General features: G+C 45.9%; 1 protein-coding gene across 1 annotated transcript; it reads right to left on the bottom strand.

Moving 5' to 3' along the window:
* Window positions 1-18: 18 nt before the first annotated feature.
* NFE2L3 (NFE2 like bZIP transcription factor 3) lies at window positions 19-27461 on the bottom strand. The gene is made up of 4 exons (XM_004762522.3): window positions 26565-27461; window positions 6971-7150; window positions 3011-3094; window positions 19-2399 (listed from the first exon to the last, which is right to left on the bottom strand). The coding sequence occupies exons 1-4, from the start codon at window positions 27147-27149 to the stop codon at window positions 1191-1193; spliced, it is 2058 nt and encodes a 685-aa protein (XP_004762579.1). The 5' UTR covers window positions 27150-27461; the 3' UTR covers window positions 19-1190.
* Between the last annotated feature and the right edge of the window lie 300 nt (window positions 27462-27761).

Raw genomic sequence — 27761 nt, 5'->3', positions numbered from 1 at the left:
AAAAAACCTTCCTTAGGCTCAGTTTAAAAACGCTTTTTATAAAAATCTACTGAAAGCACTGCATTTCTCTAAGCCTAGGTGGTACTTCAGTGATAACTCTGGCAGACCATTATGGCAGAAATAATATTTGACAACACTGACTCTTAATTTTGGAACATAGCAGTATGTATGCATGTTAAATGTTGGCAAACCTTGGGCATTTTCTGAAATTAATCTCCATCTTGCTGTTGCCATAAGCTCGTTGAGCTTTCATTTCAAATGCCGTTTCTAGTATTTCATTTGTCCTGTTCTTAACCAGATGTTCACATTTTTGGTTGTGAAGTCCATGCACTACTGACTTCCCTTACTGTTGGTTTGTGTTCTTGTGTGGCTTGTAACGTTCTCACATTGTTAAGTGAGGCCTTCTGGGGGAGAGGTCCGTGTCCTAGATGTGTAGGAATTTCAACAAGCTGGTTTAACTTGCTGGGTAGATCTGTTTTGTCTATTAAGAAGAGGCATAAACTTTCTGTGAATGTCGTTTTTTCTTGGCATCCAAGTCAAAGGGATGACTTTAGTTTGGCCTGAGTCTGATCAGTTTTTGTGCAAATACTCAAACCCACACTATGCTTATTGGCTACATACTCCCCTGTATTTCTGAATGTGGGTTTTATGGAGAATATCCAAGGTAAATAATGGTTAGAATTTCTGTATAAGAAATTTTTATAAATTCAAATTTATTTCCACAGAAAGCAATTTAAGTGTTCATACAAAGATAAAATAGCTTTTAAGGCTCCGTATATTCAGTGGTAACTACAATGCTAAAAAATTAAAACTTGAAGCTAAATTACATTGCATTTCAAGTCACAAAAAACCAGAATGTTTAAAAATAATTTACATCCAGTGTTTGCTCTTTGAAGTGACTGTGTTACTGAAAAAACAATGACAACCAAATGACTGGATTGTCTGCTTTTCATGTTCACCCTGTTCTTTGTACATAGATATTTGAGTTCTGCATAAATATAGTTGGACTTGATTGAAAAGTTGTGGCTTCCCCAAAATTTCCCACAAACTTAATCCATAAGAGTTTCAAAATGTCCTGAGTGATTCAAGTAGCAGTAGTAAAAGATAATACTTTGAAGCAGTTTCAGTGGTTTGTGGCCATGTATCAGTTTAACTTCTACATAATGGAATCCACCTTCAGTTTCTTCTCTTCACTTTCTTTTCCCTTTACGGTTTTCCTTTTTGTGGCCTGAGGTAACTAGTTCCTTAGGTACAATCAAAACACTTCCATCTTGGCTACACTCAAGAACATAGTGGTTTGGATTGACAGGCCTACCATCATCATCTCTTAACCTACTAAAAATACTGTGATACAGGTGATGCAGTTTTTGTTTCATTGTGGTAATAGCTTTGTTATACTGGGCTCGTTCTCTCTTAAGGATTTCCTTCTTGGCTTGCAAATTACATAAATCATCTTCGAGATTCAGAATTATATCCAGTTTACGTTTACGACAGTTCTGAGCAGCGACTTTATTTTTCCCTCTTCTTCTAATACCACGCATGAGTGACACTTGTAAATCTGTCAAGTAGTGCCTGCTTAGCATGTTGTTGAAAGATTCAACAGGCATGCGGACAATTTCATCTACAGAAAACGGGATATGGAGAGCCTTAGCACGTCGTTCATCTCGACTTAAGTTTCTGTCTGTGTCATTCAGGTGCTTGCTTATTTTCTGTGACTTCCCATGCTGTGAAAAAGATGTAGGGGTAGAATCTAGAGCACCTGGCTCTACATGGTAAGTGTGGTTATGTTGTATGTGTTGAAAAGCAAGGTCCCCATGAAAGGCAGAATCATTCCTCCGACCCACATGACAAAGCTTACTGGGATCTGGGTAGTAGCCTCCTACAGCTCCTTCCAGGTCACTATAACCTGTAGCGCCGCCTTCACACATTGAGCAAGAGGAATTATACTTGGTGACAGAGGTACTGTTGCTTGAATTTAAGGAAAGCCCAGAATCCGAATCCAGTTCTTCAAAAAGCTGAGACACTTCCATTGAATCAAAACCTTCCGTGGCCAAGGACATTAAATTTGTTTCATCAAATATGCTTATATCAAGGTCATGTAGAAGGTCTTGACTTAGATTCCTTGTCTGATTGCCAACAAGGGGAAGAAATCCTGTCAGATGAGTTCCAGGAAGGGTCTGTTCAGGATTGGTAATATGAGAATTTGACTGCAGAAATGGTTCTTCTGGTTGTGAAGTCCTTGCTGTTGGTTCTCTTCTAAATGTATTGTCAGGACACAGCAACATGGCGTCATGGAGATTCACATCGTGACTTATAGCTTGGCTAAAGTTTATGTTACATGTTGAAGAATTCATGCCATCATTGATACTACCTGGAAAAATATCTCCAAGTGAGATGCCCTGAAAAGGAAAAAAGGCACTTTAAACAATTTTATTTCAGCAGCAGCAGTACAGTAACTAGTAATAGCACTCCTCTTTTCTCAGTTTACTAAATCTAGGCAAATACAGTATGCACTGTGACCCCAAATCCAAATGAAGCTGTATGTAGGGAACGGGTTTTTTTGGTACATCCTGGAAATAAGTTTGATTCAGTTAATATAAAAGTTGGTCGTGAGTCAACCTAAACGTTGGCAATAAATCCACACTGAAGTAGTCTGGGCAACATCTTTTTTTTGTTTGTTTTTTTAAAGTAAATCAGAGCAGTATAGTCGAGTAGGACATAAATGCTACCGGAAAAATAACCTTGCCTTAGTTTGTCAAGTATTTACTGTTGTTTTTGATTCAGTGAATCCCAAATTTTATTCTATCCTTGTGATCATTTAGGAGGAGGAACAGTATACATACTTGGTTAATTCTCCAAAAGTAGTTCTAGAAAAAGTAATCCTCAGTCTGTGCACTTAACGTAATGTAGTACTGTTAACAGTATATAAACTATGTCCTCCCATTTAAAGAGGTTAGACATTCATGAATCAGTGATTTCCTACAAGAATGAAAGCCAAGGTTCTAATTACCTCCAGTGAATTTTCAGGCTGTGACAAAAGCATCTGAGAGAAGTCGTCCAGAGAGAAAGCCGTTTCTGTCACATTCAGAGATCTCTATAAAGAAACATAAGGTTCACCAGTAAGTTAAAAGAAGAGGTTAATTGAGGCTTTAGGCTCAATTGAAAGAGAAGCAGACTCCCTGTGGAGCTGGGGGCCAGATGCGATGCAGGACAGGATCCTGAGATTCTGGGATCATGACCTGAGCCAAAAGCAGTAGGCTTAATCTTGAAAGGATAACCAGGTTTTCTCCTGGATTTTTAATGCCTATTTTGGAATTTTTACATTCCTGTTTCTGTGTTCATCTTCCATATAACTTTTGGTTGGTATTCTTCATCCTGCCTTGTTTTTACCATGGCTAACCCTCCAAATTGGTTATAAGATTGTGCAATTTTTACAAGTCAAATATTTAGGTTTACCACAATGTTTCTGGCAACTTGGCTCATTGTTGCTTTATCCCAGTCTTCAGGTTTGTTTCTTACTGAAATAACTCCTCTTGACAGCTCTTTTAGAGAGGCTCCACCAGTGGTAAACTCAGTTTTTGTAACCTGGATTTATTTTTGCTTTCATGCTTAAACAGTGATTTATGTGGTAAGATGATCAAATTTAATGTTTTGCACTAAGGCATGTCCTGCTACTGATGTCAGTCTCATTTTATAGCCAATCTCTTTTTTCCTCCAGTAATTTTAAAAGTTTTGTTCTCCTGTAGTCTGTTTTACTTCAGTTTGATGTTTTGGAGACTTCATGATTTTACTCACTTTGTTGGGACTCTGTACTCCTTTAATCTGAGTCCTAAAATCACTTTAATTTTCAAGATATTTTGCCACAAACACTCTGAAGACTGCTTCATCTTCATCCCAGAATTTTCTCATTTATATTTAAGGGTGAGCTCATCTTTGTTGGTAACTTTTTCTGTAGGAATCCCACATACTGAGGGTTACCCACCAACTATAAAAATCTTTTTTTCTCTGCAAGGACCAGTTTTGATATCATTTTGTAGTCCTTGCTTTTTTGGATCAGGTTTCCTGATAGTAATGGTAGTGTGGATTCAGACTTCAAACACCAGGCTCATTTGAGGTTCTGATTTCTAGGATGGATAGACTACTTCCTTGCTCATGTCTCTGGGATCGTCCTAGTCCCATCTCCTAACAGAAGACTCTTCAAATTCTGAGCTTTAAGTGGGGAATTTTGGTATCCCCAGGTATGGGCTTGAGACTTCATTTCTCATTTAACCCCAGGCTCAGTTGTGACATCTGTATCCATTTTTTCACTGGAGCTGCTTCAGTTTTGGTTGTCTGATTAGCTTTTAAATTATGGATTTGAGTCGCCTTTTTGTTGTATTTACAGAGTTCCCTTTCTGGCTTTTGTGTTCTGCTATGCACTTATAAAATACTTTTATTCAAGATTTCTGGTTCTGGTCTATCATAGGGGTTTATCCTTACTTTTTAGTAAGTTCACATTCCTCAACTCCCCTCCCCTAGCTTTGTACTTGAGGGTCCCCCCCCCCTTTTTTTAGGGTTCAGACCAGTGTTAGACTTAATTATTTTAAGTGTATACAAATATCTGCTTTCCCTTTCCACTAAATACCTTGGGTTCTATGGGGCCATGTTTTCAAGGCACGAAATACAATAAATCTAAGGCTTTCTGTATCTGTAGATGCTACAGGACCATCTAAGCTCAACTGGTAGATATGATTTCTTCATTTACTAGCAAATCATACATTCTTAGTGGGCTGGAGACTTATTTGCTAACTTGACTGTTAATTCAAAATGGTTTTTAATTTCTTAAGATATTTCAGAAGAGTTCTATTTCTGTTAATGATCCCAAACTTGAGTCATTAGTCCTGGCCCAACCACTGACCAAAATTTGCAGATGGTCCGAAGTGTCTGAGCAAGAGTATCAGCACAAATCTGGATTCCTGTGAAAATCTTAAAATTGTAGGTAAATAAAACTATGTGCAGAAAAGAAAGCCTTAATATTTAGAACATAGCTACGGTATGAAGCCCATTCTGCTTTAAGTGAATTATGGACTGATCCTTCAGGCCAGTCAGGTATGTTTCATTAAATCTTTATGTGTTCCCTTCAGTGCCCATGGAGATGGCAAACTGAGAGGCTAATTCCGACTGAGCCAGGTCCTGGTCTGTGTCTATCCAAGACACAGATCTGAGATGGAAAGAGGGACTGATGTGCCTTAGAGACAATTGAGGGCTTGCTCTTCCCAGATTCCCTTCTGTCCTGATGGGGCTAACAGCTTCATAATTTTACTGGTCCTTGAGAGTTTCCTTATTCATGATGTTTCCCTTAAACATGTCCTCACTTCTTCAATAACAAAAACTCCTTAAAATATCAGATGTGTTACATGCTTTCTAGTTAAGGGCCTTTACATCTGTTTGAAATCCATGCAACAGAGTTCTTCTGTCTACTACATAATTTAAGAATTTTGAGACACTAGATCTTACACAAAAATGGACAACTAAGACATTCTGTTCATTCAGTTAACGGAGACGTGATTTTTTTTTTTTTAAGACTTTATTAGGCACAGAGCATAAGCTGGGGAATGGCAGGCAGAGGCAAAAGCGGGCTCCCCGCTGAATAGAGTCCCATGGGGCTCGATCCCAACCTGAGCTGAAGGCAGACACTCAACCAACTGAGCCACCCAGGCAGCCTGTTAAGTGTAATCTGGATTGCCAAGAAAAAAAAAATTTTTTTTTAATTTGACACAGAGATCACAAGTAGGCAGAGAAGCAGGCAGAGAGAGAGGAGGAAGCAGGCTTCCCCGCCAAGCAGAGAGCCCAACACGGAGCTCAATCCCAGGACCCCGAGATCACAACCCAAGCTGAAGGCAGAGGCCCACACCCAGGTGACCCTGGTCAGTGTCTCTCACTATTCTAACTAAAACGTCACGTTAAATATAAAAACATGGTTCCCCATCTGGGGCAAGTGAGTGACAATCATCAGGGCAAGACCTGTAAGGGTACACCTTCCAAGTGAAGTGCCACATGGGTTAAGGGTCTCTCGAACCTCCAGGCCTATCTCCGGAGTGTATATTTGCCAGGGTTGTGGACTAGGGTATCAGCAGGGCTGAGGAGAAACCAGAGTAGAAGGAAAGGAAGCACAGGCTGCAGAAAGACTCCATCTCTCAGCCTGGCCTCTGGAATTCCTCTTTCTATAATACATCATCTCCTAGTCAAAGGGTATGGTTAGAATAGCCAAGGAGCCTGTCCACCGGGCCTGGTCAGAGGTAGAAAATGGGCTCCTGAATTCAGCATGGAGACTTCTGTAAGGAATTTGAGCCCAAGACCCAGCTGGTTTTAAGGGGTGTTTTGCCTTCAAATTGTTTTGCCTCACTATCCCAGACCTAGACAGCTTGGTGCCTCTACAGAGGGCTGGTTGAGGATTCCTGGGTTTAGCATGGCAGTTACCTCTTTATCCCTTGCCATGGCAAATAGCAAAATCAGGAAGCAGCTTCCTGGGGTGTGGGGTGTGTGTATATAAATACACTCCCTCTAAACACAATCTTGAGTTTAACCAAAGATAACTAATTCTATGGGCTGATTATTTTGTAAATCAAATTACTACCACAACTATTAAAAAATACATATTTTCATATATCTGATTTGCTTACAGTAGGGCACTTACATGGAAAATTCATTACCAACACATATTGTCAAAGCCATAAAATCTATCTTACTAGGGCACCTAGGTGGCTCAGTTGGTTAAGCATCTGCCTTGGGCTCAGGTCAGGATCCTGGGATCTGGACCCATAAGGTCATCATCATCGAACTGCCTGCTGACTGGGGGAGTCTGCTTGTTCTCTCCATGTGGCCCTTCCCACCACTCCTGTGCACTCATTGTCTCTAATAAAATCTTAAAAAGGAAAAACAAATACCTTATAGCCAAAATGGTAAGGCTGCGCTACTCGGATATGCTTACCTCATTTCTAGATTGCGTGGTCTTTTCTGCCTCCCAGTCAGGTTTATCTGCTATTTTACTTTCATCCTCATTCTTCTGCTGTAGTGATTTTTCTTGGGCTGATGATACTCTTTGCTCATTTTCCTCATTCTGGGAGTTGTGACACATAGCTTCATGCCTCTCTCTCAGTACTTCATTCTCCTATAAAAGTACCCAAAAATGTGCTACACAGAAGTTCATACTTCCCCAAAGAAGCCAAAACAACCTTTAAAACTGCATTATACTTACTGCTCAGTGATCATAGAAACTGTAAGTCAAAAGCTAAGATCTGCATTGCATTATTTCAGTATTTAAGAAATATTTTAATTCTGAAACAAAGCCCAAGAAACTCACTGAGACACAAGCTGTTGAATCTGCATAATTTAAATTATATGCATTTATAAAGCCTGAAGTTTAAAATAGTTAAAAATTTGATTAGATTTAGAAATTAGTGTGGCCAATAGGCAGTTTTTACTTCATTTTCTGTTGAAAATACATCAAACAGCTAAGCTGGAAACAGTGATCAAATATATATAGAAGAGTCTGGAAAAGTATTATTACAAGGTATTGTTCTCTCTGAAAGGTGGAATAAGGTTGGGGAAGTGTGGGTGAAAAGAACTGCCTACACTATACATTATTGTTTGAATATTTTACAACATGTTTCTTTTAAAGTCAGGAAAACTGTGTTTTTATTTAAAAAAAAAAGTTAACAACAAAGCTTAGACTAACAAGCATCTCCATAGATATTTTCGACTATGCTTACTTACCCAGATGAGTCCTACTTTTTAATTTAACTGGAGATTTAAAAGTTAACCATTAACATACACTGTATATACTGATACTTTTAATTATAGGAAAAGCACACTATTTTCCCCCCTCTAACATCAAGGCCTCTCAAACTCTTCAGAAGATCAATGTTTAATTTTTCTATTTTTCAGCAGCATAGCACACTGGGCTAAACTCAAGGACAGCAGCACCACCCCCACACTAAAAAGCAAAGAAATGCTAATTATACACACACACACACACACACACACACACAGGTCAAAGAAATGTAAAATCTACAGATGCCAGAAGCGAGGAGATAAAATGAGCAGAAAAAGGAAGCTGACACGCTAGAGGGCACTTGATTTTATGTGCTTCTCTATTCACTGCCCTTAACTGACACACGCCTCCCTCCTGATGCGGTGTTGGTCTTGTTCCTGCCTCAGTTAGTCTCTGTACAGGGTCCTGCTCATGTGCTCAAGGACACTGTTGCTGCTCCTCTAGCCTCTTCTGCATCCAGTGTTTCTTATCTAGATACTCTCACCACTAACCAACAGCTAAGCTCTCTTCTTTAAAAATCCCTCCCTTGGTGTCCCATATAACTCTCTAGGTCCAATCCCATTTTTCTGGTCCCTTTTAGAGCATAATCCTCCAAAGAATCATCTGGACTCCCTGCATTCTCTCCTGAACCCACTCCAGTGGGCATTCTGAAACATTTCACCAGGCACTCTCCAAGCTGACATTCTCCACCTCCACCTTCACCTTACCAGACCTATCGGCAGCATTTCCCTTCCTTACTCCCTCCTCCTGGAAACAGGTTTTTTACCTGGCATCCAAGGGCCTTTCCTATTATCCTACCTCACCAACTACTCTTTGGCTGATTCTTCAGCTCAGCCTCAGACATACCAGGCACTCTCCCACCTTTCAGCTCCTGTTCATTGCTCCTTCTGCTTACGGGGCTCTCCCTCTGCTCACTCTCCCATCCCAAGCCCCATGGCTTTGAAGCTTTAGATCTCTATTCAAATATTACCATCTTTTATTTAAAAAAAAAAAAAAAAGAAAAAAAGGCATCTCTCCCATCACTATATCCCTTACTTTTTTTTCATAGCATTGAGCACCAGCTGAATCTATTTGTCATTTATCCTTCTAGAAAGCTAGTTTCTTGAGGGTAGAGGCTGTTTAGTTTCTGTATGCCCACTGCCTATCCAAAAACCTGCCACATGGTAGACCCTTACTAGGTATTTGATGAACAGATGAACTCCCAGACATAATAACATCCACAGACTTTGATAGGGATCCTCTTCCAATGGGTGAGCTGCCATTATCTTGCTCCTTCCTGCAATTACAATTCTGATTCCTACTTAAATTTGGGGAAGGAAGGAAAAAGTAACTGACTGGTCATCAGTCTTTCAATGTCTATCTTTTGCCAAGGCAAGCTGCTTAAATCCAAAATTCTGGAATCCTGAGGCAGCTAACTTTGTTTATAAATTTGCTATCAGTGGGCACAAGAGCTTCTGAACTCTAAATTGCAAGACCTATTTTAGAGCTGTGAAGCAAGGTCTCTAGTTAATGTGTAGTGTGTAGTATGTGAGTTACAACACATGAACTTGCAAACACGAGACGATGTTCTAACGTTATACAAGTGAAACAAAGGGAACAGGTAGCTAATACAGGCCTGGATAAAGCCCATAAGAAAACCAAGTAAACCAGTCTGAGAAGGATTTTTTTAGGGGGATAGGGAAAACTTTGAGAGTGGTAATGGCCTGCCTAAAAACTCTAGAAGAGACAAACTGGATGTAGAGAAATTATGTATGAACACTACTCACTTTACAAGAAGCAGAAATTGGTTAAAAATCCTATCTTATAATAATGAATAACCATTAAATGGAACTAAAAGGAATAATCAAGTAGTCCATTTGAATATAAATGTATATATTAAATATACAAAAATATAAAAATATATTTTATAAATAAAATACACATAATGTATTTTATGAGGGGGAAAAATCTCTTACAGTAGAATGCAACTAATAAATACAGACGGAGAATGGTAGGGTTAGAAAATCATCAATGGATGCTCAAACTAGGGAGTAAGGTTTGATGAGAAACATTTAAATAGTGACAATACAGGAGAAACCTGGCAAGTACCACCTCAGCCAAGTGGTAAAATCCATCATCATGGAATGGAAATAAACCAATATTATGTGCCTCTTGACAAAGAGATACCATACTTCCATTACTCCTGCCCAGAATTCATAATCTCAATCATGAGGTAACATCAAAAATAAATAAAAATTGGGGCCATTTTATAAAACTGACTGATGCTCTTCCAAAATCCAGAGGTCAAGAAACCCAAGGCTGAGGAACTTTTCCAGATTATAAGTAACTAAGAAACTTGGCACATAAAGTGTGATCCTGGGTTAGATGCTGACCCAAGAGGAAAAATATATTATACAGGACATATCTGGTACAAAAGACTATGGACACATTTCATAACAGTCTTAGATATGCCTTAGTTTCCTGATTTTGATAATTTTGATAAATATACATTTAAGTATTTGGGTATTGAGGGACAAAATGGTTTCAATTCACTCTTACATGTTTCCCAACAAAAAGAATTATGTATAGATAGATAGCTAACTATAATTACAAAATAGAAAAGTCAAATGGGGTAAAATGCAAACAGGTAAATCTGAGTAAAGGATATATACTTTTTATTAAAAAAACTTTTTTTTTTTTTTAAGATTTTATTTATTTATTTGACAGAGAGAAATCACAAGTGGGCAGAGAGGCAGGCAGAGAGAGAGGAAGGGAAGCAGGCTCTCCGCTGAGCAGAGAGCCCGATGCGGGACTCGATCCCAGGACCCTGAGATCATGACCTGAGCCGAAGGCAGCGGCTTAACCCACTGAGCCACCCAGGCACCCTTAAAAAAACTTTTTAAAAGTTTGAAATTACATCTCACGAATGAGTTGCCCTAAAAATCCACACATGGCAAAATCACTTTGGAAAGGTTGCCTCAAATATTCTTGCATTAAATCTTGTTAACCTGCATTTTCTCCCCAAAGTGTATACAGTAGTCTTAACAGTTGCTTTATCATTTTCACCTCTTCCAACATTTAAATAGTGATGATACCTGATACGAGGAAAACACTATTTGTGTGTCTACTCTCAATACTCTTACTACAACACTACTTCATTCAACACTAGATATGTGTGTTTCCACACACCACGCAATTTCTGCAACCCAGCTGGGCATCCTGTAAGCTAACTTAATTCTGCCACTACCTACCTGAAGATTGCATTAGATCCCACAGGTTAAGGGCTTAGTCTCACAAGACTGCCCACTCACCTCCCTTCAGATGCCAAGTGCAAGTTCAGGTTGTCACCTGTGCTTCAGAATCACTGGCTAGAAATTGGAGGTTCCCATAACCCCCTCCCTTGGGTTTATTTAATATGCTAGAGTAGCTCACAGATCTTAAGAGAAAATTTTACTTACTAGGTGACTGTTTTATTATAGAAGATTGTAACTCAGGAACAATGAGATACACAGACCTAGTTCACAGAGGTTCCAGATGTAGGGCGGCACCTCCACGTGTTCACCAGCTTGGAAGGCCCCTGAACCCTATCCCTCAGGGTTTTTACAGAGGCTTCTTTATGTAGGCATAACTGAATAAATCATAAACTCAGTCCCCAGTTGCTCTTGCCTCCCCAGAGGTCTGAGAGGTAGGGGCCAAAAGTTCCAACCCTCTAATCATCTGGCTGATTGCCCTGGCACGCCCCATTTTAGGGACTTTCCAAAAGTCACCTTATTAACATAGATCAAGAATGCTTACAGCAGGCTTGTTACAAAAAACAAGACACTTGGGGCACCTGGGTGGCTCAGTGGGTTGGAGCCTCTGCCTTGGGCTCAGGATCCTGGGATCCAGCCCTGCGTTGGGCTCTCCGCTCGGCAGGGAGCCTGCTTTCTCCTCTCTCTGCCTGCCTCTCCACCTACTTGAGATCTCTGTCTGTCAAATAAATTTTTAAAATCTTAAAAAAAAAAAAAAAAAAAAGACACTCCTTTCACCTTTATGGCTCTGGAGATACTTTAAGAATGGAAGAAAAAAGACCAGATAGTACATAGCAAAAGATGCTCCTATTGCTCTTAACTTTTAGGAAACCCACAGTTTTGGGAGCTCTGGGCCAGAAAAGGGGGTGAAGACCAAATACATCATTAAATCAGAAAATCGTACCTGACATGCTCACTCTGCATCTGACTTCAGTGGGAATGCTTTTAATGGTTCACCAGTAAGGACAATATATGGACTTTTATTTGAGATTCAACAATTTTTTTAGTCACTCATTCAATTCGTACATACCGAATGCCAAACACTACACGAGATGCTGGGGTTACAACAGTGAAAACCTACATTGTTTGGCACTTCCAAGTTTTCTTTTAAAGGGAGGAAGCCAGAAATGCAAATGAACTCAAGTGATGGCAAGTCAAAGAAAGAGGAGACCTTCTTTAGAATGGGGCCAGGGAAGGGCTCAGAGGAGAGGTGGTATTTGGGCTGAGATCTGAAGAAACAGAAGAGAGCTGTGTGAAGACAGGGAGGCACTGAAGGTGCAGATAACCTCCAGTGAACTGGTGCGCCTGTTACCATGACTTACTTCCTTAGTTTCCAATATTTCCTTCTAACAATATTAAAACGTCTCATCTATCCTTCTTTGCATACACGTGCAAGTAGAATAAATTTCCAAAATTTATGTTGAGTCAAAAGATGAATGCATTTTTTTTATTCGATGGATTTTACCCAATAGCCCTTCAAAATGTTTGTGGTAATTTAAATTCGTATCCCCAGTGGATAAAAGTGCCAATTTGATAGATGAAAATTGATATCTCATTGTAGTTTTACTTTCTATGGAGTGAGGCTGAACATTTTTCACAAGCTTTAAAGCATCTACTTCCTTCCTGTGACTATTTGTAGCCTTTGCCCATTTTTTTATTGGGCTGTCAGTCCTTTTCTTATTGATTGTTAATAGCACAGAATTCTACTCCCCTCCTCCCATTCTGTCTGTACAAATTCAAGAGTAGAAGTGGGGAGACCAGTGAGTGGGCTGCTGCCATAAGTTAAGAATCTGGAAGAGGGCGGTGGCAATGGAGAGAGAAGTGGAAGAACCCATGCACTGCGGAGAAAGAACACACAGGGTTGCTGACAGACAGGAAGTAGGAGATAGAGTGAAGAGAAGAATGAAGGATGACTCCTAGATTTCTGGCTTGAATAACTTGGCAGACAGTTATGGAGAGAACGAGAAAAAAACACAGTGAGTTCTTCCATTTTGGATATGTTAAATCTGACATGTGAAAAGTCAAGTAGAAATGTTCCACTACACTGCTGAGATGGGAATCTGGAATTGAGAGTGAATGTCTGAACTGGAGGTATAAACTGGGAATGCCATCAACAGCAACAACAAAACCCCACAGGGTTCTAGGAAAAGAGTACAAAGCAAGGAAAAGGAGGCTTGGCGCCCGGTCCCAAGGAACCACAACATTCTGCAGTCACGCAGAGGAATCAGCCAAGACTGAGGAAGGTAGGAAGTGAGGTACAGGGGAAGGCAGAGGACAGTAATGTCTCGGAATCTGAAAGTGTTTCAAGAAGGATGGAGTGGCTGATGGTGTTGAATGCTACCTGAAGGCTGCACAAGGTAGGGACAGAAACATCTTCACGGGAACTGGCAATATGAAAGCTGTTGGTGGTTAGGGTGCCTCTGTTGGTTAAGGGTCTGCAGTTGGCTAAGTGTCTGCCTTAAGCTCAGCTCATGATCCCAGGGTTCTGGGAGCAAGCCCCGCACTGGGCTCCTTGCTTACTGGGGAGCCTGCTTCTCTCTCTGCCTCTGCTGCTCCCCCGTTTGTGCTCTCTGTCTCAGTCAAATAAATACATAAAATCTTAAAAAAAGGGGGGGGGATCTGGATGGCAGGTGGAATTCCACAGATGTAGGGAAGAGAGATGCTTTAACATGCACAGCCTTAGGTATTCAGTATTTTCTTAGCTGGTTCTTCACACATTCCGTCAACTATCATTTACTGACAGCTGCCATAAAGCTAACAGAGATCTCATCACAGAGATGAGAAGAATTTTCCTTGGGTTAGTGTGCCACCCATGGAGCTGTGTAGCCCAGATTGCCCTCAAGGAAGGACAAGTGGGCAGAGAGCCTCTAGCTGTGCCTTTAAGAACACCCCAACTGCTGACAGCCACTTCCCCTAATGTCATACCCTTCCCCTGGGCGGGGGAGAGTATAACAACGACCTGGCCATCTTGGCCCAGTATGGGACAACTGTAATGAACCACGTTAGCCTCCAAGCTCCTGGTTCCTTTAGCCTGCATCAAGCTTAACTTCTGCTTCTGTCCAATCCTGCTTTCTTTTTATCTTCCCTTCTCTAGTTGTAGTGCCCATGGCACTTGATCTCAGAGTCCCCCTCCCAGGGAACCCAATCTGTGACATCACAGTTAAAAATTTTATCTTGGCAGGAAGAAAGGAAACCAGATTTCAAGGCAGGGAGGGGTAGAAGATTCAATATTATAACATTTCTATTTAGAAAGTACAAAAAGGCTTATTGCATTTGTAGTCTAAGTACAAAGGGCCTCAAAAGACCTATGAGGGGTGCCTGGGTGGCTCAGTGATTAAGAGTCTGAGTCTTGATTGTGGCTCAGGTCAGGATCAGGTCAGGTGGGGCTTGGTATTCAGCATAGAGTCAGTTTGAGATTCTTTTCCTCCCTCTGCCTCTTCCCCTTCCTCCCCTTGTGCTCACTCAAGATTAAAAAAAAAGAAATCTTAAAAGAAAAAAAAAAAAAGCCATTTGGAGGGTTCAGATCCAAAAATGGCTGAGTAAAAAGGCCTATCCTACTCCTATCAGCTGTATGACCTTGGGCCACTCTGACTCTCTGTTTCCGTGTCCATTGAAGTGAAAGGATATTTCCTAACATTTTAAGGAATTAGAGGAGAAAATGTACTTTATACATTTAAGATGTTATACTAATTACTACTCCTTTCTACTCTGTGATTCTGAAGAGTTGCAATTAAACAAATTAACTGCTGGCCACTCCATCAGGAGGTCAAGAGAAGGGAGTAAAGGCCCTGGCACCAGTAATTCTTATCTTTGCTCTCTTCCTGTTTCTCCACTCGGTGACATGGACCTGGGATACATACAGAGTATATGTGCTTTAGAAGCATGGTTGTATAGACTGGAGATTTATGGGCCATGCTCTTGAAGAACAGGTCACTCAAACCTATCATTAAGTTACTTTTTATTTGTGTGTAGGTGATTTTTACTTTTGTGGGGTTGAGACTCAGAAAAAAAAAAAAAGGAAGTTTCCATGCTTGCCATAGGAAGCCGTCGTAAACTTGGGAGCTGTGGCGCCTAATAACCAGAGCTAAAAAATCCAGTGACTTGGGCTGAACTGGCACCGGCCAGAAAGGTCCTCTCCACCACAGCCCTCTTGGCTGGGAGGTGACTCATCTCTTCCTCTGCATGGGTCCAGAACGTGCCATTTTAGGTGCCTGGGCTAAAACTCAGCCCTCCTCTCAAATACAATGGCTTCCGGATTTTCCCTTACGACACTTATCCTACTCCATCTAAAATGACAATTACGTGGATCTTTTCTTTCCTGAGGGGCTGGAAACTAACGAAAGCTGTCCTTCAGCTGTTGTTCACCTCTGCCCCCAACGTTAAGGGGCAGAACCCCGCACTCAGGTTTTCTGAGTCGGTGGAGATGGTGGGAAGGGGACAAGAGGAGCAACGCTGGGCTTCTCTTTCTGCGGACTCTCTGACGTTCCTGGTAACTGGCAACATGATTTCCAAGCCTGTACTTATTATAATGTATTGGGACCTGAATACTGTGATGCAGAGTTTGACCCTGAAAAAAGTCTTTGTGAACAGTTCCAGCTGGCTTAACTGGGCCTTTCATTTATGCTTCTGGGGGAGGATCAACCGAGACCTGCTTTGACCTTTAGGGCTGGATGAACCTTCAAAGACAAAGAACAATGTGGTGCCTACAGAGAAGCATGACATCAGAGAGAGAGGGGTAAAGGCCAAAGAATTGTGTGGCCTGTCTCTAGGCTGGAGGCAAGCTGGAGTCATCAGGTCTAGAGAGAAACAAGGAGCCAGATAAAGAGAGGCTGTGTCCTATTTGGCCTGGGTGGTTTTTAATAGCCGTTTATAATAATTATAGCTCACATTTATTGAGCACTCGCTATGGGCCAGGCACCCCATACATGATCTCATTTATGCTGCTCAGCATCCCTGTAAGATAGGGACTTGTTACCTCCTGGGGCAGAGCAGGAAGCAGAGACCCAGAGAGGTTAAGCAACTTGCCCTAAGTCACACAGCTTTTAAGTGACAGAACCAGGATTTGGCTGCAGACCTCTGCAGACTTCCTAGCTGTCTCTCAGCCACTGTACTAGTTCTTGCTTGTCCCTGCCAATCTTGGTAGCCTGCAGAAGCTGTCCCTGGTAAAGCTCGGGGACTCCGGAGCAGGTTGCCTTCCAGCTGGGCTCACCAGTGGGAGGCAGAGGCAGGAGACTGAAGGGTGAACAAGGCCGAGGTCAGGGCATTTCTCCCCCTTGATCTTCAGGGACTGGTGACTGCACCCTCCTCACCACGCTCTGGTAACACTTTCACGCCTCTCCTCCCTCACCGCCCCCCATGCCGTGGTTGGTCTCTGGGCGCTCGGACACCCCTCGCCCCCCACCCTGTGGAGGCCGAGAAAAATCAAAGCCATCCCACCTCAAGTTTAGCCTTAGCATAAGTACAGCCATCTCAGACCCCTCTGTGCCCAAGGGCTGAACTTTCCCCCATTTTACTTTAGTTCTAAGGACCCCCACCCTATTTTAGGAAGCCCCACCCTGCTTCAGTAACAGGAGGGCTCAGATCCAAAAATGGCTGATAAATAGTCCTGCCTTAACTAAGCTCGGGGTTCAAGTCCCTACCCCACTGCATCGGGTATACTTGGGCCCAAGCTTAAGCCTGTCAAATAAACCCTCATGTGATTGCATCATTGCTTGGCTCCTTGGTGGTCTCTCAGACACGAAAACTCGGGCACAACAACCCCATCCCTCGCTGCTCCTGTACCAAGTCATTCATGAAGTCCCTTCACATGGGCCAGCGAGGGAACATTCTGCTTCCTGCCAGGCCTCCACCCACACGGCCACTGGGCCACCCCACCCTGAGCAGGAGATCAGTGCAGGGAAGGGCTGCGCCCACCCCCACCCCGGAGGCGGGGGAGTGGGTGGGAGGGGGCCAGAAATGACGCCCCCTGGCAGTGTGAGCATCACTTTTCCACATGCACACTGGTCTGTGGGGCAGGTGTGGATCCTGTTCCCATTGTGGGTCCAACACATCACCGTGGAGAGAGGAGCCATGGAGTGTTCAGGGGAAACCTGAATATCGACTGGCAATGTAGGGATATTAAGGAATTAAGAGTTGATTCTTTCTTAGGGGTGTTCATGGTTGTCCTCTGGTTATGTTTAGAGTTCTTCCATATACAGAAATCTTTACAGAAGTTTGTCAGAGTCAGTAAAGGTCGTGGAGAGAGCAAGACGGGACGTAGCTGGGCTTTTCTTTTCTCTTTGCTAGGTCCCTGCCAAGAACTGGTGCAAAAATCACAAGAGATGATGCCTGGGCTTTGTTTCAGAATAAGGGGGTAGGGGGAGGGCTGTTATGGACAAAACAAGACTGGCCACGAACTGCGAGATGACAGTGCCCGGAGGCCCCATCTCTCGAGTCCCTGTTCTCTTGGAGCAGACCCTTGAGAATTTTCCTAACAATGCGTGTTCTAGGCTAAACTCATGTCTGAATCTACTGGAGGTGCCTAGGGGGCAGCGGGACACCTGGCAGGAATGCTCCCCGCGGCTACAACGAACACATTCCATGTGATGGGCCACTGGAAGGCAAGTGTAAAAAGAAGCCGTGTTTCTAAGCACAAGCCCCCACACCTAGGCCACAAGGACACAGGCACCAGCTCACAGGCTCTGGTTTTAACAGGTGCTGTTTCTCCTGCCACATGTCCCCTTCACGCGGGCTGAGGGGCTGGGGGAGCAGGGAGGGAAGCAGGAGAATTTCATTTATTAGTCTTTAATTTTGTGCCGGCTAACCCAGGGAGGCAAGGCAGGCCAAGGGGGCCTCAAAACACACACTGTTGGGCGCCTGGGTGGCTCAGTGGGTTAAGCCGCTGCCTTCGGCTCAGGTCATGGTCTCAGAGTCCCGCGTCGTCGGGCTCTCTGCTCAGCAGGGAGCCTGCTTCCTCCTCTCTCTCTGCCTGCCTCTCTGCCTACTCATGATCTGTCAAATGGATAAATAAAATCTTAAAAAAAAAAAAAAAAAACCACTGTTTTTGTATGTTTATTATCGAACATTTCAAACACATAAAAGCTCCCTGGAGCCATCACCCAGTGTCAGCCACTGTCGCGTGCCACCATGCTTCTGTCATCAATACCAGTCCCCGGGCTCCCCGCAGAACTAGTCCATCTGGGGTTTTAGGCCAGATTCACACAGGCAGGAATGCATACGCCTCAGCTGTACCATTCTGATCAACAGAGGCGCCCACTTGGCTCACATCTCCACTTGTCGTGGAACATTTCTACCTGCCCAGAAAGTTCTCTCCTGTTCTGATGTTTCTATCTTGGCTTTGCCTGTGTTAGAACTTAATCAAGAGCTTTAAACTGCCCTTCTGTGCAAGCTCCTGTTGATGCCAGAACACAGGTTTGAACTGCATGGAGGCCACTTATACGTGGATTTCCTACAGTCCCGTACTGTATTTCCTCCAGCTTTCTTTACGGCAAGGACACAGAATGCAATGCATGTAGCCCACAGAGTACCTGTCATCCACTCTTCTGGTTACCACTATGCTAATAGTAGTTAAGTTTGGGGGGAGTCAGATATTCTCCATGGATCTTCAACTATGTGTGGGGTCAGGACCCCAACCTGATTGTTGACATTCTGCATTCATTATTATTACCTTCTTGGGCAGTGAGTTCCCCATCCTCCAGCAGGGATCTAGAGAGATGTGGCTTCAGCTTGAAAGCACCTGGTAAACCTGACTACTAGCCCCAACCCTGTGGCCCAGGCCTTTTGCTGTTCTGGGGCTTAAATTTGGGGAAGGGCAGGCTTTCACCAGGCAGGCCCCCCTTTCAGGCAGGGGTTGTGGGATACTGGGGGGCCACGGGAGAAGAGCACTACGGTTGAGGGCAAGCTTGGGCTGATGGATCACTGGGAGTTGGGGAAACTGCAGACTCCCAGGTCCCCCACCTGAGAGGCTCTAGTTCAGCCTGTCTAGGGTGGGCCCCCATATCTGCATTTTAACAAGCAACTTAGTAACTGATCACCCTCGGAGAGATTCACCTCTTTTATATTTTGAAGACTATTTATTTGAGAAAGAGCTAGTGAGGGAACACAAGCAGGGGGGAGTGGCAGGCAGAGGGAGAAGCCAACTCCCGCTGAGCAGGAATCCTGATGTGGGACTCGATCCCAGGACCCTGGGATCATGACCTGAGCTAAAGGCAGATGCTTAGCTGGCTGAGCCACCCAGGCGCCCCAAGAAAACTCAGCAATTAAGAAAGGCTAAGAAAGGGGCGCCTGGGTGGCTCAGTCACTGAGCATCTGCCTTTAGCTCAGGTCATGATCCCAGGGTCCTGGGATCGAGTCCCACATCAGGATTCCTGCTCAGCGGGAAGCCTGCTTCTCCCTCTCCCACTACCCCTCTCGTGTTCCCTCTCTCACTGGGTCTCTGTCAAATAAATAAATAAAATCTCAAAAAAAAAAAAAAAAGAAAAAAGAAAAGAAAGAAAGGCTAAAAAAGGACATCTGGCTGGCTCGGTACTTAGAGCATGCAATTCTTAATCTCAGGGTTAGGAGTTCAAGCCCCACACTAGGCATAGAGCCTACCTTCAAAACAAGTTTTCCCTTTAGATGAGCCTTCAGGTTCAGGGTCTCCCTCCTCAACAATTCCAAGGCCTTCCTTACATAACAGCTCTCCAAATATTTGAGTTGCTGGTGGTGTTCCTCCCTCAGTCCGATCTCAGCATGCAACATCCCCAATCCACTCAGCTACTTCCAGCATGATTTCCCCCTCATGGAGAGAAGGATTCCTCTTGTCACACCAAAGCAGGCCCCAGCATGACCCAGCAGTCTGGTATGGTCCTCCAGAGGATAGCAGTTTCCTGGAGATTCGACCCCCAGCTCGGGGCAATCAGCAAATTTTGTGACACATCTAAATCACATGCCGGGACCTATACAGGCCCTGTGACATACGGCGTGATTAATCCTCCTACGAACTCTCCCGCAAACAGGTTAATATTCCCCTTCTGCAATTTGGAAACCATGGCTCACCGAGGCTGCCCAGCAGAGATGGAGCTGGGGTGGTGTGAGGGCTGGTTCCATGCGTCAGAGTGGCTCGAGTACTGCCCTCGGTTATGCAATCAATGCTAACCAATGCGTTGCTGATAGCCTATTATTCAGGACATGTGGTTAACAGCTACATCAACCAAGTGACTTTCAGGAAGAGACAATCTTAGGAATCTGAGTGAGCCCCATCCAACAAGTGGAAGAATCTTAAGAGCAAAACAGAGGTTTCACTGAGGACGATATTCTGCCTCACGCCTGCGGCAGAAGCAAGTCTCCACAGAGGGTTTCCAGGTCCCTAGAGTTTGGACCTGCCAGCCTCCATGATGGCACCAGCCAACTGAAATTAATCTCTGAAACATACACGTATACTGATTATATTATACTGGTACTGTTCTCCGAAGAACCCTGATGCTGATGGGAACCCAGTTCTCTCCAACCTTCGAAGGCTGTGCCTTGCTTCCATGCCCCCGTCCACACTCTGCCAAAACTATCAGAACCGGAACCGACCTGGGGGTGTGCGGGAGCCCTGGCCGGCTTCAGCTGCCCAAAAGTATATGTGAATATTCACACAGATCCTTAACAACGAGATGCCAAGAATAACTTCTTCGTATCAAAAGGCTGCCACAAAGGGGGAAGTGTGCCTTCACAAGCCTGGAGTTTTGTCATGGGTGGGAGGCGGGTAACTCAGTGCGTGAGAAGGCTGACTTGTTCTCTTCTGGGTAAGGTCACTAACCTGCTATAGAACTTTAGGCAATCCTAAGTTTCACCACCTGATTAATTACAATGCTTGAGAGTCAACTTTCCACGGCCCCCATCCACTCAAACTGGCATTAAATGGTCAGACGGCCTATCAGGACTTCAGATCTGACCTACTTTCTAGCCTTGAATGACCCAAGACACATTCAAACTCACGGGACCCTGAAGTTCTGGAAGGCCCGTGAGGGGGATAGATGAGCAGTTCTCGGGAGAGGCTGGCAGGGCAGGTGTCTGTTCTTCACCCTGTCTCTGCTGCTACCTCCAGGTTAAATGAAGACCCAGTTTCCAGGCTCAAGACACAGCGGTTCCAAGTAGAGCACACCAAGGCCCGTAGACGAAATGGTACACAGTGCGACAGGGCTCGGAGGAAGAACAGGAAATGCCTGTCGATGAGGTGACGATAGTTGAGATGAGTCTGAGATCTTAACAATAGAAGACTTGGAAGGAATGAAAGGATGCATTCTGGGCAAAGGTAACAGAGTGAGGTGCTGCGGGGCTGTCTGGGGAAAAGGAAGGGAGAAAGTGTGAGGTGGAAAGTAGGCCACGGGTAGTGGGAGGTGAGCTCGGCCAGGGGAGCTGGGAGTTCGGTCACATGAGCCAAACGCCGAGCCTCGAATGACAAAATATCAAATCAGCAGGTAGGTAGTGAGCTGATGGAGGCTCCCCAGATGACAGTGAAGAGAAAAGGTGAGCTCTGGAAACCTGTACCTGGCAAGAGAACGAATGGGAATAAATCGGAGAAGGGGCATGACAGCCCCAGCTGAACGAACAGCAGTTGTTGACATTACTGAGGGCGTGCTATGTACCAACACCGTTAACGTGTATGATCTCATTTAATGCTCACCATGACTCCCTAAGGTACTCTTACCATCCCACTTCACAGAGAAGGGAATGAAGGCACAGAGAGGTTCAGGAGTGCACCCCAGACCACATGGCCAGGCAGCCGTGGGGCAGAGATCTGCAGCAGCTGGTCTGACCCCAGAGCCCAGCACATTTGCCCACCAGCCTAGCCTGCCCTGGGCCCTATACTTGGATTTCTGAGCTGAGAAGCAGGGAGAATGGAGAGTAGCCAAAGGATACAAGGGATACCGAAGAGCAGACAGTTCTGTAAACCACAAACTGAGGTGAAGGATTGACTGGAAAAAGTTTGAAGTAAGGTTCCTTGGGGTTAGCTGCAAATGAAGTCAGCAAAACAAACCAACCAACTCAGGTTCGCTCAAGAGCATACACCAAATCCTGCGGCCAATGATCCTCCACTAAGATCAACTGCTTCCAGAAACAGTTGCAGCCTACTTGCTAAGTGAGCTGAACACCCCAAGAGTTGCCAGGAAAAGGGGCATGAGTGTGTAATGGATTAACATGTGTCCCTCAAAATTCACATGTTGAAGCCATAACCCTCAGTAGAACTGATTGAATGTGATTTTATTTGGAAATTGGGTCACTGCAGATGTAATTAAGATGAGTAGGGCGGGCCCTAATCTTGGATACAGATGAGCACATAGGGAGAATGTCTTGTGAAAAAGGCAGAGACTGGGGTGACACAGTGGAAACCAAGGGTCGCCTCTTGATCTTGGGGCTGTGAGTTCAAGGCCCACAGGTGTAGGGATTACTTAAAACTAAAATAGGGGAGGGAATGAAGGAGGGACCAAGGGTTGCCAAAGATTGCCAGCAAACTACCAGAAGTTAGGAGAGAGGCCTGGACTGCCTCAGAAGGAACCACACCTTGATTTCCAACTTTTCACCTCCAGAACGGGAGACAGTAAGGTTCTGCTGTTCAAGCCACCCAGTTACTGCAGCCCCGGGACACTCATATGTGACCTATGCCAACCTTCCCCTTAAGACCACAGGTGAATTTTTACCGAACCAAGTCTTTCAGCAAAGAGCCTTCTCTGAAATTTTGTTATACTGGGTTGTACGAAGGTCTAAGACTCTATCTGTATCACAGTTATGAGTTAAAAACAAGTGTTTGAAACTTCGTCTATCTCCAATTGCCCAGACACCAGGGATTAACTCTGCTTTTGAAATTAAGAACAAATTTTACTCTAACAATCAAGGAGCTTCCTCATCTTCTTTACTCTTAGAAGGGAGTACTGATTGTTGTATCAGATTCTTCCAGTGACCTGAAGATACCCCGTCCAGGCCACAAGGTCCTGCCAGGGTCTCACCCAGTGCACGGTCCTGGTTCTGGGGCTTAAACCATTATCAAAAGGACTGCAAGTGGGATGCCTGAGTGGCTCAGTGGGTTAAGAGTCTGCCTTGGACTCAGGTCATGATTCCAGGGTCCAGGGATTGAGACCCACACCTGGCTCCCTGCTCAGCGAGCCTGCTTCTCCCTCTCCCTGCTGCTCTCCCTTTGTCAAATAAATAAAATCTTAAAAAAAAAAAAAAGAGGACTACAAGCTTCTCCTTTTCAACATGGAGACAAGCTCTCTCAAATACTGGGGCTGGCTCCAGGCAGTCACTTGTCTTCAAATATGCTCACACATTCAAATCTGCAAGAACCTTTCAAGTCCCAGTTTAACCCAGGCACTACTTTGAAAACATGTGCTACATCGGTTGTTGAGAGAAGGTTGAGAGAATAGTTTTGAAGGGAAGCAGGTCGGCCCCGGGGAATTCCGGATACTGTTTTCAGATAATGACCGCCCCCACTAAAAAGTGAAACCAAAGTGGCACCTCTTTTGATACCTGGAAAACCCCCCAATCCAACACATTTTTGCAAATGGACAAAAATTATGGAAAATTATCCTATACAACCAGAATCTCGTACAACTCAAATATAAGCCACTGGAATTATCTGTTTAAAAACAAACACCATAAACCCCTGATTTTCCCACAGGACAAAGCTCTCCCTCTTTTCAAAGATACCAGTAGCTAACTTTTATCAAGTGCTTAAGATGGGACCCTGCAAATGTCTGAGCATCTGATGTGGAATGAATGAAGGCTCACGATGTCCTGGGTGGGGGAGGTACCTCGCTGCGAGTACCTTCATGATTCTCACTGCGCCGGTCAGGAAACTGAAGCAGACAGGTGAGGAAACTGGCCCAAGGTCACACAGCAGTAAGGAGTAGAGCTGAAATTCAAAACCAGGCTGCAACACACCACACCCGCTGAGCCAGCAAAAAACCTGGGCAGACTCATCAACAAGACAAAGGCACGCAGAGTGAGTGGGGGCAGGTTAAGGAGGGCAGCGGGAGATCGGAGGCGAAACAATCACATTCCAGGCACTGGGCTGGCACTTCATGTATGCTTTTCTCATTTAATTCGCACGAACCTTAAAATAAGCATCACCTGACAGTAGTAAGTGATAGCCCTAAACCCCGGTCTGCTAACTGCAAACCCTGGTGTCGTTGTCCCCCCAATCAAGGTTTCAGATTGTAAACTCGGAACTGATGGATGGTGCAATTGGCTTGTAAAAGTCAGTCCAGCATCAGAGAGCAGTGGTGCTGAGGCCCGGGGCGGGGAGAGGGGGGAATCACCCCACACAGCTGCATGTTGTTTTGCAGACCCTGGGTACAGCACAGGTGCTTAATTAACGTGCTAACACGGGAGTCAGGAAGCTCAGGTTCTGTTACCAATCTATACAGACCTACTACCAGATAGAAGCACCTTGGGTTTTTGTTTTTTTTTTTTTGCTTCTGTTTTTAAAAAGCATAACCAATAAAGGTAAAAACTATAAGATGTTCCACAGCGGATCATGGCCAGGACGAACCTAACCAGGGCACCCCAGCAGCTACCACGATCCGGCAGGTCCATGCATGCCGGCTGTGGAAGGCAATGCCAGGAGATTGGCCTGTATAAATTTCAGTGGGGCCCAACCCTCCATGGAGATGTGGCCCGTCCTTGGCCCCAGAGCTTCCCCCTAAGCAGATTTGCCAGCCCAAATAGGTAGTAATGCTGATAAGGGGAAGGAAGTCCTCCCAGAGTGAACAGCTTCACCTCCCTGCAGGCCCTGGTATGCTTTGCAAAGTGGGTGGCATCTGCCACAGCACAGGGCACTGGGTTTCTCACGCACACACACACACCAGTTACAAAATCACGAACGTCTGGAGTGCAGCACGCACCACTCCTTAGGACGCAGAGGATTCAGGTGAAGGTCGACACCCGGTGAGAGAGCAAGAAGAACCTTCTACTTTTTGTTTTGGACAGAAGCCCACCAAGACTCAGTCCCCACCCCAGCCCCCACCCCATTAGTTCCTGCCTCAGGAAGAGGAAGGAATCGGATCTGCATAACAGTGAATCACAAGCACTTCAGCACAATGACCCCTCCGGGAGAGGGTGGAGAAGCTCGTCTGGCAACCGCCTACACTAACAGGGCAATTCTGAAGAGTGGCAAACAAACCTGTCTAGCTCTAGTTCCCACTTTGCGTAAGATCGCACTCCGGGAAAACAACATCCAAGGAACACCTGTTGATCGATACCGACTGCTAACACTAAGGTTTGGGCCATGAGATAATTAAAAAGGCCCTATTGGGGGCGCCTCAGTGGTTCAGTGGGTTAAAGCCTCTGTTCGGCTTGGGTCATGATCTCCGGGCCTGGGATCAAGCCCCGCATCGGGCTCTCTGCTCGCCAGAAAGCCTTCTTCCCCATCTCTCTCTCACTGCCTCTCTGCCTGCTTGCGATCTCTGTCTGTCAAATAAATAAATAAATAAATTAAAAAAAAAAAAAAAAAGGCCCCGTTGAAGGCACCCTGGGTAATTGGTAATAAGTGTCTTTAGACTCCAAGAGCCCATGGGAGCATCACAGACACTCCCATCAGTCCATCGTAGTGAACTTTGTTTCAGAAGGATGTTAAACAGAAGGATTTGAAACCAAAAACCAAAGGGCACTTGTTAAGCCACTAGGTGACCGTCAGGGTACCTGCTTTCTTCATGCTCCTAAGAAGTTACACGTGGGGTGCCTGAATGGTTCAGTTGGTTAAATGACTGACTTCGGCTCAGGTCATGGTGTTGGGGACCTGGGACCCTGCCAGGGTCGGGCTCTGTTCTCAGCAGTGCTTGTCTCTCTCCCTATCCCTCTGCCCCCTCCTTCCTGCTCGTGCTCTCTCTCTCTCTCTTTCTCTCAAAAAAAAAAAAAAGTTACACATGGTCCAGAAGAGAGGAGGATCGTTAGGCGCCGGGGATGGTTAGGTCACAGCAGCACTGTCTGCCAGCTGGCCACGGTTCCTTAATCAAGGGTAAACAGCGAAAAGGAAATGCAACTGGGTTAAAATCTGGGCAGGGGCCATCACGTTAGACCGGGAGCATGGATTTTTAAGAGAAACGCGTCCTTCCGGTGGCAAAGGCCCCTTTTGGATCCGCTGGTTCCAGAAAAAGACATCTCCGTGTACACGAGGTACTGAACGAAGACCGTAGGCAAGAAAATGACCAGCATGCCTTCTCCCCTCCGCAGCCCCGAACTACTCCTGACGGCCACCGAACACAGGAAAGGTGTCCTCTACAACCAAACGGATGGTCTCGCCTACTTTTTCTCAAACACCTAAAAGCCGTAGCGACCGCACTAACAGCTTTCGTTTGGATTCACAAAAAGGGGAGGAAAGGGTGGTCTCCAAACTGCAACCACCCAGGGGAGGACGGTGGAAGCAGAGAGGCTGTGGTCACTCCGTGGGTCCGTCACAAGCCTGCAGGGCTCCTGGCCAGCTACCCCAGCACCGCGCTCGCGTCCCCTTCTCCGGTTACCTGGTTCGCGCGGCCGCCGGCCTCCAGCACCTGAGCCGTCGATTCTGCTGGCGCCTTCTCCTCTTCCCCGGCGGCCGAGGGGCTACTTGCAGCCGCTCGGGGGTCCCCGCCATCCCCGGGTGCAGCCTGGCTGCTGTCTTCCAAGCTGGAGCCGACTCCTCCCGCGGAAGACGCGGCGGCGGGGGCGCCGAGCAGCCCGTGGGCCCCGTCGGCGTCCCCGGCCACTACGCTGTGCACTAGCCACGCATCCACTCGGGTGCGGGGGATGAAAGGGACCCCCAGCGCGCGCACCTCCCGAAGCAGCCGGCCCTCGGGATCCGCCGCTGGGTCCGGCTCCCGGCCTTTGGGGTGCAGCTGCTCCGCGCGCCCCCACCCTCCCCAGGCTGGGAAGGGGCTGAGCGCGTAGGCGGAGCTCGTCCGGCCTCCGGCCAGCAGCAGCTCATCCCAGAGCAGGGTGGGCGGCGGGAGCAGCAGGTAGAGGTCCAGGTCCAAGTCCAGGTCCAGGCGGAGCCCCGCCAAGCTCAGCAGGATGGTGAGGTGCAGGAGGCCGCCGCCGTCCGACCACCAAGGCTTCAGGTACTTCATCTCCCGCCGCGCGCCCGGGACGCCCCCGCCGGCGCCCGCGGGTCCCTGCTCTCCTGCCGCCGCTCTGGCACGTGCGCGCGCTGCGGGCACCTGCCCGGAAGAGAGAGAAGCGAAACAATGGACCCGAGTGCGTAGCAGCCGTCGCGGGCTCTCGGGGCCGGGCACAAAGGCGCTCCCTCGGCAGCCCGCACGGCGCTGTGGCGGGGGGGGGGGGGTCACGAGAGGCGGGAGAGAAAACACCTGCAAGAACCCTCTGCCTCCCCGGCCGCCCGGCCGCCGAGCGACGCGACCAAGCTCCGCCTCCCAGCTAGGCCCCGCCCCGAGCCGCGGGCGCAGCCGCCGGGGACACGCCCACAGCCGCCCCGGGCTGGCGCCTGTAGGAGGGGCCCGCAGGGGGCGGAGCTTCCCAGCTAAAGAGCTCTTTATTCGGGAAAACACAAAGCTTTCTGGGAGAAGAGAGTGTTCGGCCCCGAGATGGTCCAAATTCAGTGCTTGCGGGCCGGGCGGCTGTCGCTGAATGTGCCGGGTGGAATAGGGGGTCAGGAGCAAAGGTGGTTGGGAAGGGACAGAATGTGTAGACTGGGGGAAAAGTAGAGACACTGGGTGGCATGT

The sequence above is a fragment of the Mustela putorius genome, unplaced genomic scaffold, assembly GCF_011764305.1.
Source record: "Mustela putorius furo isolate JIRA1106 unplaced genomic scaffold, ASM1176430v1.1 tig00003845_pilon_pilon_pilon, whole genome shotgun sequence".
NCBI classification, from domain to species: Eukaryota; Metazoa; Chordata; class Mammalia; order Carnivora; family Mustelidae; genus Mustela; species Mustela putorius.
This window is presented reverse-complemented; position numbering and strand designations above follow the sequence as displayed.

Coding starts and splice junctions, on each gene's coding strand:
- NFE2L3 (XM_004762522.3), bottom strand. CDS start 27,149: ATGAAGTACCTGAAGCCTTGGTGGTCGGACGGCGGCGGCCTCCTGCAC. Junction 3,095..6,970: donor CCACGCAATCTAGAAATGAG/GTAAGCATATCC, acceptor GTTTCTTTATAG/AGATCTCTGAATGTGACAGA. Junction 2,400..3,010: donor AGCCTGAAAATTCACTGGAG/GTAATTAGAACC, acceptor TTTCCTTTTCAG/GGCATCTCACTTGGAGATAT.